At 44.8% G+C, this 12,926-nt stretch overlaps 1 protein-coding gene across 4 annotated transcripts in view; it reads left to right on the forward strand.

The window, feature by feature from the left end:
• SCUBE3 (signal peptide, CUB domain and EGF like domain containing 3) overlaps positions 1-12,926 on the forward strand; it is a 1,212,393-nt gene that overhangs the window by 482,585 nt on the left and 716,882 nt on the right. For all 4 annotated transcript variants that reach the window (XM_078644301.1, XM_078644304.1, XM_078644302.1 and 1 more), the window contains exon 4: positions 3,389-3,523. In XM_078644301.1, coding sequence (XP_078500427.1) covers positions 3,389-3,523 — 135 coding nt within the window. The remainder of the gene's footprint in view (positions 1-3,388; positions 3,524-12,926) is intronic.

Raw genomic sequence — 12,926 nt, forward strand, 5'->3', positions numbered from 1 at the left:
GCTGTCTCGCTAGTGTGCTTCTGGCCGGTATGTAGTCTTGTCGCCACCTGTGAGGCCACCCGCAGCTGTTCTGGTCGTGGTCGCCGCTCATTCAGGGCGTTTAGCGATTGCCGCACTGCCCCTGTGTCGCATATGTATATATTATTTCTTTTTGCCACCCCCTGAGGCGCTCTCGCTGCTCTCTCGCGGCTTTGCTTGCGGTCGGCGTGTGGTGTGCGGTGACGTGCCTCGGCCGTGTCTGCCGCTGCGGTAGCGCTTCCCCCACAGACGTGCAGGTGGGTCAGTCTCCCGATTCCTGCCACTTTCCCCGGTACCTGCAGCGTGTAGCGTTTCGCGTTGGTGCGGTGTTGCTGCAGTGCGAGCTCAACGTATCTGCTCCTCACTTCCTGCTCCTTTGTTTGCTCCCTGATGACTCCTTCCGAGGATGGCGGCTGCAAATGGCGGCGTCCTGTGTGAGGAGCGGTTTCACTTTCGTTTATGCCGCCAGCGCGATCTCACCTGGCTGCTTCTCTCCCCCACGGTAGATGTTGTTCGGCTTAAAATAGTCTTAGCCTCTTTCGCTGTTATATCGGTGCTTCTCCTTGAAAGTTGCCTCCTGTGTCTCCCTTCACCGCGTTAGCTCTGGCGGGGGGGTATGATTCCGATTCGGCTTAGGCGTTAGCTGCTGTGTTCTATTGTACCTGCATGCGTGGGGCTCTACGGATGTGCTGCGCGATTAGTTTTTGCTGCGAGCTCACCTCACTCCCTTCCGTTGCCTGCGGCTATGCCTCTCGCCTCGGGCGTTGGGGCGCCATTTTGTCTCTCGTTTCTGTCTCCCTCTGGAGGGTTACACGGCCCGTAATACTGCCTTGGCGGCTTTTCCCTCGATTTTTCCCGCTTGTTGCCTGTGCGTTCCGACGTTGGAAGTTGACTCCAGGAGTTTGTTTCTGTTCCGTTTGGCTGGTGAAATTCGCCGTTGTTGGCCTCGGGACTGCGGAGCTGACGGACTCAGAAGACTGTCCGCATTGCCGTCCAAGCCACGCCCCCATAATATATACATTTAAAAAAATCAAATAAGGTAATTTATTTTCCCATTATTTCTTATTAGGTTTTATTTCAAGTCCCTACCTCCATCATTTTCTTTGGGAGAATTTTGCAGTACCAGTGGTTGGCCAAGTGTGGAGCTGGAGTTAATTTATGACACCTTTTTAAAAATTTTTTACTTTAGTAACTATATAAGTGCAGTTTGTAAATGGCAATGTGCTTAGTTCGAGGTTGGGTATCTGTCCCTCTCTAAACCCTTCTCTAACCCTTCTTTAATCCATCCTCACTCCTCCCAAAACCCCTCGACCCAGCCACTCCCTCTATGCCTCCCACATTTACTACTAAAACGCATACCTGTGTGCAGGTATCTCCACAGTCCGGGCTGAGATATCTGCATATAAAAGGTAGGGTAGGCTGAAGCATAGAAAACCTCACGTAGGTTTGGGATTAGCATTTTTCTAATATGTTAGTAGTACTATTGCAGTTCTATTAATGTACTACAAAATGGAGTTTGTAAATCGGCCCTTCTGTGTTTCCAGGTTGTTTGAGGGTGTGGGATATGACTTGGCTGGCTTTGCCAACTTGTGGCTGTAGAGCAATATTGTGTCTATGATGGTGTAACATTAGTATGAGATCAGTGTGAAATTATTATGATTATGCTATTACTAGGTGAGAGTGGAACAATTGTGTGGTGTTATTTTTGCTTATAGAATGCTGTTGGGTGTCTGAAGAAAAGCTAAATATTGGTTGTTGGTGATATGTGTATTAGGTGCGGTAAAGGCAGTCGATAATGTATTGAATGTGGGGTGTGTATTGGTTTTAAATTTGGACACACTGAATAGTCAGATTAGTCTACAAAACCAGAGGTATTGGTATGCATTAGTTTGGCAGTTGGTGGTGCTTTTTGAAGTTGAGTAGTCAGCCTTGGCTGTCTTTTGTGAGCAAAGCACAAGAAGAAAAGAAAGGAAGGCAGGCACTGCAATCATTACAACCACATATATTCAAACCCTGCAACCTTCATATGGTTAGGATCATCGCATAAATATTGTTTAGGTGAATAGCAAGGCAATGGTTGCTCTACTGTTGGCCACGATGTATTAATAATCAGAAATCCCAGATAGGGGCTAGCATACATATACATGTTATGTCATCCCTATTTGTATATCATCTTCAACCTTTAGTATGGCATTGAAGCACTTTCCTTATGTGAGCATCCTTTCCATATATTTGGTGTGCTGGTACATAACAACATAAAAGAAATACAGTGTCGTCAGAGGGAGAGAAATAATTAGAAATGGAATGAGGGTGTGTGTGAGCATGTGCATGACTGTCTGGTTATGGGAAACATCCTTCACAACGCAACTTTTACCACGCAGTGCTATTACAACGCAGGTTTTACAACGAAAACCATTACAACGCATTGCGCTGGGGGGCGCTCTAGGATAGGGAATAGATTTAATTTACTATCCAACACCTTCCCTAGTGTCCACGGGGACTGGAGTTGGAATAGTAAATTAAACTATTCACTATCCAGCACCCCAAAGCGCTATGCATTGTAATGGTATGCGTAGTAAAAACTGCGTTGTAACAGCATGCGTGGTAAAAGCATACGTTGTAACGTCATACATCCTCTGGTTATATGATATTGGCATGTAAGAGTATTCAATTTAAAGATAGTCTAATAGAGGAATTCTAGACCCAGAAGATTCCCAGAGGTGTAAGAGGCTATGGCTTCGCCCTCTCTGGCGGTGCCTGTTTTCAAAGCAAACTCAGTTGTCTCTCCATAATTAACACATTTGACCGAGAGGTATCTACATTATGGTATAACTGTGTTACAAAACAATAGATAGACAAGCCCCACCTGTATGCCACATTTAACGATGGTGGGCAGGTTCAAGTGACCATCATTGCCTGCTGCTCAGGACATGAACAGGGTCCCCTCAAAGGGCATGCAATTAAAATGGGGAGGGGCAAATACCAGCTGTTAATCCCATACAGCATGTTGAGATAATACATCTGCTTTATGTCAATGTGATTGAACTTAGAATTCAAGCAAACATGTACAGTTAGTCCCAGCATTGTATGCTGTTTGATTAGCCAAGCCCGTGTCGAGACGCCTTACAGGATGCTAAAGTAGGTTCATCCATTGTGATCGTTTTTGTTTTCCCCGCTAATTATTTGAAGTCATTATTGACAAGCATCTCCACCCGAAGGTATACTCTTGGGGCTGGGGCTGTGGAACAGTCCCACTTGATTCTGGTAGATGTTGTCACCCTTTCCTTCGTGATTCTGCAGTATTTCTTGCATGGCTTCCGCTGTGCAGCCATCCTGCTGCTTCTCACGCTCTACCCTCTTCTTTTCACAGACCTGGATGAATGCTCAGAAGGCAATGGTGGCTGCCAGCAGACCTGTGTCAACATCATGGGAAGCTATGAGTGCCGCTGCAGGGACGGCTTCTTCCTCAGTGACAATCAGCACACCTGCATCCAGCGGCCAGAAGGTACGTACGACCTCCTCGTCAAGCCAAAGAAATGCTCTGAAGGGTTAAAAGATGCTGCACCCCTCCCTTGGAAAGCAACAGCAATTGTTTAGAACAAAGTTTGATTAAAGCCAGATGCTGCTGTAGCCAAAACAGCTGACGATGAGCTTGGGATGTAACGCCGAGTTTACAGAGGTCTTCTCTGCAGATAGGTGGATGTTTTCCCATTACTGGCTTCATTTGGGGTTCCTGCTTTTCCCATTCGGCTCCAAGTGGAGATGTTGATCTCCTCTGAACAATTAAGCACTCCACTCCTAATACACAGTTCGCAGCAAAAGAAACCAATATGGGGCTACCCCACAGGAATTTGGGTACAGATGTAATGCAAACACAGATGATCCTGTAGGAATGTATGTGCCAACACATTTTTTAAGTATACTTAAGTAAGATTTAAAGTTCGAAAGGTATCTTTCCTTGAAACAAAGGGAAGGCCTCATCTAATTATCATAAGGATAGCTCTTAAAAAGCGACATCTCTGTGTGAAATCATTAAAAAGTAACTTGTTTAATAATACATATCAATACGTTCAAAAAGGAGATACATACAGTTGTGCAATACTTTTGGGAACCAGCAACAGCAAAAGTGGTGACACTAAAGGTGGAGAAGGAGAGCAAGCATTCCTCAAAAGAGCCACCTTACATCAGAGGTGATGTGGGGACAGGCTCCATGATGGAGGGGTATGGCCTCATGCCGTCGAAGCACCTGAGAGGCACTTTTGCCCTCACCCACACTTAAAAATAGAAAATGGTCATGCTGCAGTAGGTCATCCTGTACCTGTGGAAGGGGGACTATAAGCACGGCCACTGGAACTATGCAGCAGGAGATGGTCAAATTATGCGGCAGGGCTGATTAAATTATGCGGCAAGAAAAGGCTCATTATGCTGCACATTTTGTACTTGTAGTACTCCATTATCTCGTCATTTGAAAGACTTGGTAACACTCTCTGGGCACTGGTTGCACTTCATTAGTACCAACTTGACACCCAAATATAGCAATAAGCAACAGAAAGGTGACCAGTCCAGCTTTGTAAAGGACCTTCCATTGCGCAGCAACACATGTTGTCATATTTTTAGTGACTTTTGAACAGTTTGAGCTAGAAACAATGTTTTTCTCATTAAATTCTGCACATTATGTGGTAAATGATGGATTATGTGGCAAATCTATAATTATGTGAAAATTGCCGCACATTCACATAACTCCAGTGGCCCTGACTATAAGGCAACCATAGACCTCAAAGATACCTACCTACACATGCAGGTGAACACACGTCATAAGAGGTTCCTCGTGGACAAGGTATATATATGTATATATACTTAATTTTATTTATATTGGTACAGCATAACAGAGAGTTACTAATATTACAATGCAGTAGGTAAATTTGCACAATACAAGTTGCAATCGCTGCATATCGTATTTATCACTGTTACCGTCATATGAAAGTACATGTAGCTATAATATATATGGAGCATGTTAGCCTACAATCACCATAATTAGACCTTACAAGCAATAGTATTTAAGAGACACACACACATTCAATATATATATATAGATATACAAGTAGTGATGCTCAAATATTTTTAGGTCTATAGTGAGTTGGTACCCGTATAATAAAATTATCTGGCATCGTATTGCAGTATATTAGATTTTTAATCCAATTTGCTTCAGTTGGGAGGGATTCTCATTTTCGCTAACAGAAATATTTGCATGTTGAACCACACTAGAGCTAAAAGTGGGTCATGTGAAACATTCATATTTGTCATTGTACTTAATTCTGAGAATACTTTTTCCGATATGCCTGTACGCCAGGGCATCCCTGGTGTATACAGTCTGTGGCATCGTCTCCACGTCACAGACAACACGACTTTGGTCTCAGATCTTATTTATGTAATCTAAAGAGGAAAGACAAAGGTTGTATGTCTACCCTTATCTAGACGAATGACTAGTAAAAGCAAGAACATTAACACAGTGCTGGAAGAGTATAAACGCTGTCATACAAAGACTCCCCAAATTGGGGTCCTCCATAAACATGAAGAAATAATCGCCAATCCCACAAAGAGAAAGTACACTCTTGGAGGCAAGACTAAACTCAAATGAAGCCGAGCCATCCCAATCTGCAAGAGAATCCTGGCACTCATAGAGCAAGCTCACATTTATCATGACAGTCTCTGATAGTGAGGAGAGTCAGTAAAATAATGGGAATAATGGCATACTCCTAGAACCACACATAAGGTTGCCCATGGGACCATTACAGGAGTGGTTGCATTGTCAATGGTCACATCCAACTGGGTCTTGGGAGGATCTAGTGGTTATCACAGAGATAGTACACATGAAAATATGATGGTGGAACACAAAAAACATCACAGTGGACAGGCCTTTCAGGCATCCTACTCTCTCAGTGCATAGATGCATTCCACACAGGATGGGGAACCCACATGGGAAAATGAAACATTAGGTGCCACTGAAGCCCAGAAGAAGCAGTAAACGCATAAGCATATTGGAGCTTAAATGAGCGGATGCTAGAAACAATGCATGTACATTGTTATGAAGTTTCCTTTGTTCTCAGTACCAGAGTGAAATAATGTAATCTAAGTAGCCATAAGGACCTCGAGCATAATTGCTTATAAATAAACCCGGCGATGCGATGTTTCATGAATTGTGACTAAAAACAAGACATAAACTCTACCTGTATGTCAATGTGTTATGCTTGCTTGAATGTTGTATGCCTTTTATCAATAATACTAGTGAAAAGAAACAAGCGTACTGTAAACCACGTGCTAACAATATGATCAATATAACTACATTGATAATCCTAAAAAAAAGAGTATAGCAACAGTGAAGTGCTCCTCTATGTCCAGGAAGCAAGAATAAGGGTGAGTTTAGTATGAGTAGGGTCAAATAACACATGAGTGATCATGTTTGCTGTGGGTATGCCACTATTTTGTGTGGGTTATAGTATCCACTGAATGCTGCCATAGACATGTTGCTATAAGAAAAGTTACTTTTATTTATACATTTTGGTGCATCAACAGGTGATGCTTTTATCTCGATCTACGGTAATCATCTCACCCAACAGATACACCAGCCTTTTGCCTCATTATAGAGGTTCATTGCATGAAATAAATGCTGATCAGTGAGGGATATTTTCAGCCATAAAGAAGGACTATGGCCATTGCTTAATTTGTAAAATATAAAGGGCAGATTATCAAAAAAAAATTGTAGGCCACACTTACTTCCCCCGCTCCTCCCACTTTCTTCTGTGGCTCCACCCACTTCCTTTATTAGCGCCACCACCATCCACAGGCCTCAACACATCAGAGCCGCCTCCTCAGTTCATGAGTTCCGCAAGAAGCTGAAGACCTGGCTCTTCACATAAGCACCTCAGGGATATTGTACCTAAACACCTGCCCAAGCGCCTGGATCCCTTCTCGGGTGATTAGTGGACTATACAAATCAATCTAACAAAGCTTAATATAACCTATGGGAGGCTTATACATACAACTTAAAAGTGATTAGAGAATGTGGATAAATCTCAAAATGGAGCTTTAGGAAAGGTCATTTTAGGACTTGGGGCAGCTTTGCATAGTAAAGAGAATCTGCTCGTGCTTTGCTCTTTAAAAGAAAGGAAGGGTTGAAGTAAGAAATACATTAACCCCTCCCACGCTTATGACGGATCCGCTCCGTCATGCCCCTTGGGTCGGCTGTGCTGGTGACGGAGCGGTTCCGTCATGGCCCGCTCGCCGCGCCTGCGCGATGCTGATTTCGCGCCTGAGCGGGCGGGGCCATGACGGAACCGCTCCATCACAAGCACAGCCCACCCGTGGGGCATGACGGAGCGGTTCCGTCATAAGCGTCGGAGCGCCGCGCGGCCCCCACACCCCCTTAGCGCTGCGGCGGAATTACCGCTGCAACGAAAGGGTTAAAGAAGTTGGCAACAAATACAGGCTGGAAGGGGAGTACTGGAGTGAGGATTTAAATAAGTAATAGATGAAAGAAGGAGGAAATAAGAAACTAATGTGAAAGTAAGAAGTTAAGGGATAGAGGGAGAAAGGAAGTGAACGCTGTGAGATTGATGAATAGAAAGACGAAAGGAAAGGAGGAAGAAAAGCAGAAGGAAGGGTTGAGGATAAGAAAGGTAGAAATTAAAGGAGGCATCAAGAAGGAAGCAGAAAGAGAGAAAGTAAGGAACGAACGGAGGAAGAAGGAAGAAATTAACCGAGGGAGGAAGGATGGGGAATGAATGGCGATGTAAGGAAGCAATAATGGAAAGAGGAAAGGAAGTATGGTTGGAGGTGCTGAGGAAGAGAAAAAGGAAAGAAAAAAGATGGCATGAAGGAAGGAAAGGATTTCAGGGGAATTGATATCAGTAGGAAAGGTACTGGGTCAAGGAGAGACAGGGGGGATAACAATAGTGTAATATTGCAAAGGAATAAAAAAAAAAAAAAGATTAGAATGCATTTCTGTGTCCTTAACACACCATGTATGTTTGTAAAGCACATATTCACCAGAGGGGGCGTTGACACCTAATTAAAAATGTTGTTATCCAGCCCAATGGCACTCATTTTATTGACCTCAGAAAGATGAAAGACTGAGTGGCCACACCAAGATGTAAATGTATGACCCTGAGATCAAACACAGATTCCTGGAGTGGATATAAAGATATGTGCAAGAAGGAAAAACCGAAAAGGGAGATTGAAGAAGGAGGAGAGGTCTGAAGGCAAAGATAGATACGGTATACAAAGAATGTGAAGAGAAGTGGGGAAAGCAGAGATTGGGAGTGCAAGATTAGAGTGGAACATAATGAGAATGAAAAGTTTAAAGAGGAGAAAGGCAAAGGAAGAAAAGCAGACATCAAGGACCACATGAAAGGAGAGTGGAAGTGAAAAATGGGAAGGTGAAAAATTAAAAGCAGTTCATGAGGGGAGGCGGCGATCGAGTAAATGCAGACGTAGGACAGAAAGTGAAGGAAGAATGGAGAGAAGGAAAGGTGTGAGATGTGAAGGGGAGGAAGAAAAGCAGATGCTGAGGGAGAGCAAGAAAATATACACCTCTGCTTTATTAAATATACAGTAATTCATTTCTTTTGAAGGTTTTATATAGCGCGGGCAAGACCCTTGCGGGTATCAGAGCGCTTTACAAGCAGATATATTAAACATAGTAAACAAAACCCGTATTACGAGAAATAAAAATGTTCTGTGCATATCAAAAAATAGAATTACAAGTTATAAACATAGTTCATGTGAATTCGGATAAGAGAATAGATTTCACTTCTTTTTTGAACGATACAATAGAGGGTGTCAGTCTGGTTTCTGGAGGTAGTGCATTTCAAATCTTGGGAGAAATCCCTGAGAAGGCCTGGTTGTGTGTTTTGTTCTTGGAAAATCGTTTTGGTTTCAGTAGAAGATTACTGGTGCTTCTGGAGGATCTGTTGCCACAAGAAAGTACCAATTTCTGTGCCAGGTAGCTAGGAGTGTTGTGATGTATGGACTTGTGAGTCATGCATGCGGTTTTTAGTTGAACTCTGGCTTCGAAAGGTAGCCAGTTGAGGGCGCTAAGGTCAGGAGAGATGTGGCAGTTTCTTTTGGAGCCAGTGATGAGTCTAGCAGCTGAGTTCATTGAGGCTCTTAGGGGGGGTGTCGTTGCTCTGGGGAGCCCACAAAGAGAAGCACTCCCATATTCAACTCTAGGGAGTACTAGAGCTTGAACTGCTTGAAGTCATTTGCGGGTAGGAAGGGTTTTAGTCTTCTCAGGGTGTTCATCTGAAAGTTTGCTTCTTTCGTTGCGCTGCTATCGTGTTTCTGCATGTTTAGATTTTTATCGAGTTGTTATTCCCAGTGATTTTGCTGAGCCGATAATAAGAGGTTGGCAGTTACGTGCTGTGAGGTGTTTCAGCCAATCAAGGATGATGGTCGATTGGTTGGGGGGGAGCGATGAGGAGGAATTCAGTTTTGAGGGTGTTTGGTTTCAGATGGTTTTCAGCCAGCCAGGTCTGAGTTTTTTGTAGCGTTAAATTGAGAGATTTGATATCCTCTAGTGAATGGATTTTTAAGTATATTTGTGTATCGTTAGCTTACATGTGATATTGGACATTAGAGGAATTGAGGATATCTGTGAGCGGTTCCATGAATAGGTTGAAGAGTGTCGGAGAGAGAGAAGATCCTTGCGGCTCCTAACGTGACTGGGACGGGATTGGACAAGGATTGATTAACCTTGATTATCCAGTATTAGGGTATTTTTCATAGATTCACATGCCTGAATCATTCCCCGTCGTCGAGGCGGGAGTCCCACGGTAAATAAAATATATAATAGCAGTGCCTAAAATTTCTTGTAGTAGGCTGGAAAAGCCTAAAGGCCTAACTAGGCCTCAAAACTTAGCAGCCTATCTACATCATTATGTAAAAAGACCTGAAATAGTAGCCTCAGCCAATCAGCTGTCCTCACCCTCTAGAACCTTCCCAGCTCAGGCGATTCTCCTCAGATTTTCACCGCACTTCGTGTGTAAGGGAGTCTCCCTGAGTGCCTACTCAGTTTTTTGGATTTTCAAGCTTTAAAATGTCTGAAAGGAAAGCTCTTTTCAAACCTTGTGGAACCTGCTTCAAGAAGAGAGTCCATGTGGATGACAAGCACTCGGATTGTATTTATTGCCTGCACCCTTCACATGTGGTGAAGGACTGTCGAATTTGCCGTACCTTCCCTCAGAAAACCATCAGGGATAGGGAGGCAAGGGTTCTTTTGTGGCTGAAGTCTTCATCCACGGATGAGGAGGACAAAGCCTCTACTTCTAGCAAGAGAGCTAGATCCACGGACAATGCTTCTCCTGAGAGAAAGAAAATGTTTAAAACCTCTCAGAAAGCTTCAGAACCCTCTAAGAGTGCATCGGCTTCTTCACATGTGAGTACAACCCAGGCTAAGACTATCTCTCTGGTGTCTGTACCTACTACTACTTGGACTTCTACCTCCTCTTCTACTTCTGTGGTTACCACTTCAGCTATCACGTCACCTTTGATGTCTGTACCACCTTTGCTGTCAAAATCCTTCTCAACGAAGGCTCCGTCGACTAAATCGTCTGCTCCGTCGACGACCGCAAGGCCGTCGTCGACGAAGACATTGTCACCGAAGGACTCGTCGTCGAAGCCACCATCGACGGCCTCGTCGTCAACGAAGACTCGTCGACGAAGACACCAACGTCGGACCCGACGACGAGGGGCTCGTCGACGAAGATACCATCGACGGTCCCGTCGACGAAGGCATCGTCGACGAAGACACCATCGACGACCCCGACGACGAGGGACTCGTCGACGAAGATACCATCGACGACCCCGACGACGAGGGACTCGTCGACGAAGATACCATCGACGGTCCCGTCGACGAAGGCATCGTCGACGAAGGCACCATCGACGACCCCGACGACGAGGGACTCGTCGACGAAGATACCATCGACGGTCTCGACGACGAAGGACTCGTCGACGAAAATACCATTGACGGCCTCGTCGACGGCAAGATCTTTAGCATTGACAGCACCGTCGACGGAGAATCCGTTTACTGGGACTTCTGCTCATCGGCTGCACGGTTCCCCGCCAGCAAAGATACAATTCACTCATTTTCAAATGAAAACGTATAAAAGGCAGGATTATTCACATATTTCTCCACTTTTGCCATCGCACATTTTGGAGACATACATGCAAGGGGAGTCAGATGAAGGGTAAGAGGATGATGATCCCTTTGGGATTGCCTGTCACCCTTCTCAGTTGCATATTAAACTTCAAGAGGATGATGAAGAGGAGGTTCAGGAGCAATATACGCATGACGTTTATTCCACACCATATCAGTCACCTCATACTAGACTTCCTCGGTCTGAAGACACAACACATTTACCAACTTCCTTAATACAGGATTTGCAAGCTATGTTGGCAGATTATCGCCAGAGATTTCCACCCAATGAAGGTGTGCCCGCTGGGTCACCTGCTCCAGTTCCTGTGCCACGACCTCCGTCGCCAAGAGCTCCATTGTCACCACAACCACATCCTCAGGTTGTAGACAGTTCTTCCACTGATGGTGACGAAAGTAGAGAAGAGGGAGAGTTACCGGATAACACTCCAGTGGACCCTTGGGAGGATTATGTCATCCCTACACCTTCTCCACCTCCTCCCCGTCCTTCAGACTCTCCACCTGAAGATATTGGGGGTTTTCACAATATTATGCAGAGAGCTGCTAATAGATTTGAATTAGTTGTCACAGTTGAGCAGTCGGACTGCTTTTTACATGACTTTAAAGAAGGATATCGGAGAGTGGTCAGAGCCATACCTATTATCGATTATATATGGAAGGAAGGCCTTAATATAATGAAAACACCAGCTTCCATTCCGGCAGTTTTGCCGAGGATAGACAAAAAGTATCGAGCACCATCCGATACTCCTGCTTGTTTAATCGGTCATCCTCGACCGGATTCGGTCATTTCTCAGGCTGCGCAGCAGAAGTCCAAAAATCCTTCTGCTCCCATTTCAACGCCACCTGACAAGGAGGGAAGAAGGCTGGATGCAATTGGAAAGAAGTTTTCTGCAAACGCAGCAGCATCCATTAAAGCGGCTAATTCTTTAGCTATCCTGGCTCGTTATGATAGACAAATGTGGTCTGAGATCACGGAATATCTTGAGCTGATCCCGGAGGATCAACAGATGGAGGTGCGCAGAATTGTGCAGGAAGGCGAAAGGGCGGCCTCAGAAATTATTGATTGCGCCCTAGACATTTCTAATACCAACTTTAGACAATTGGCTGGGGCAATTGTGCTTAGACGTCAAGGTTGGCTCAAGGCTACCACTTTTAGACCTGAGGTCCAAACCAAGATCTTGGACATGTCATTCGATGGTGAGTCATTGTTTGGGAAGCACATTGATGACGCTTTATTGGCTATTAAAACTGATACCGATACAGCGAAATCTCTTGGGACCCTGCAATACAAGAGGGGTTCCTTTAGAGGTGCAAGAGGTCGTGGATACTCCTCCAGAGGCAATTATTCAAACCAACAAAATCGACAGTATCAATCTACCTACAACAAGCCCTACTACCAATCTTCTAACAGGCAGCCTGCTTCTGGTTCTTTCTCTCGGCAAGGAGGGAAACGGCGCTCAGGCAATCAAGGGCGAGATTCTAACAAGCGCCAATGAGCTTTGCCGGATGTCGGCCACCCCTCTTTCCCTTCCCGTGGGTGCCAAGATTTCCACCTTTTACCATCAATGGCGGAAGATAACTTCAGATCAGTGGGTCCTGGATTTGGTCAGCAAGGGACACACTTTGGAGTTTTTGCAGAAGCCTCCAACAACGCCGCCCAGGGGTCCCCCTCCCCCTCGCCTGCGCTTACTCTTCAAAG

This window comes from Lissotriton helveticus, chromosome 5_1, assembly GCF_964261635.1.
Source record: "Lissotriton helveticus chromosome 5_1, aLisHel1.1, whole genome shotgun sequence".
Classification (NCBI taxonomy): Eukaryota; Metazoa; Chordata; class Amphibia; order Caudata; family Salamandridae; genus Lissotriton; species Lissotriton helveticus.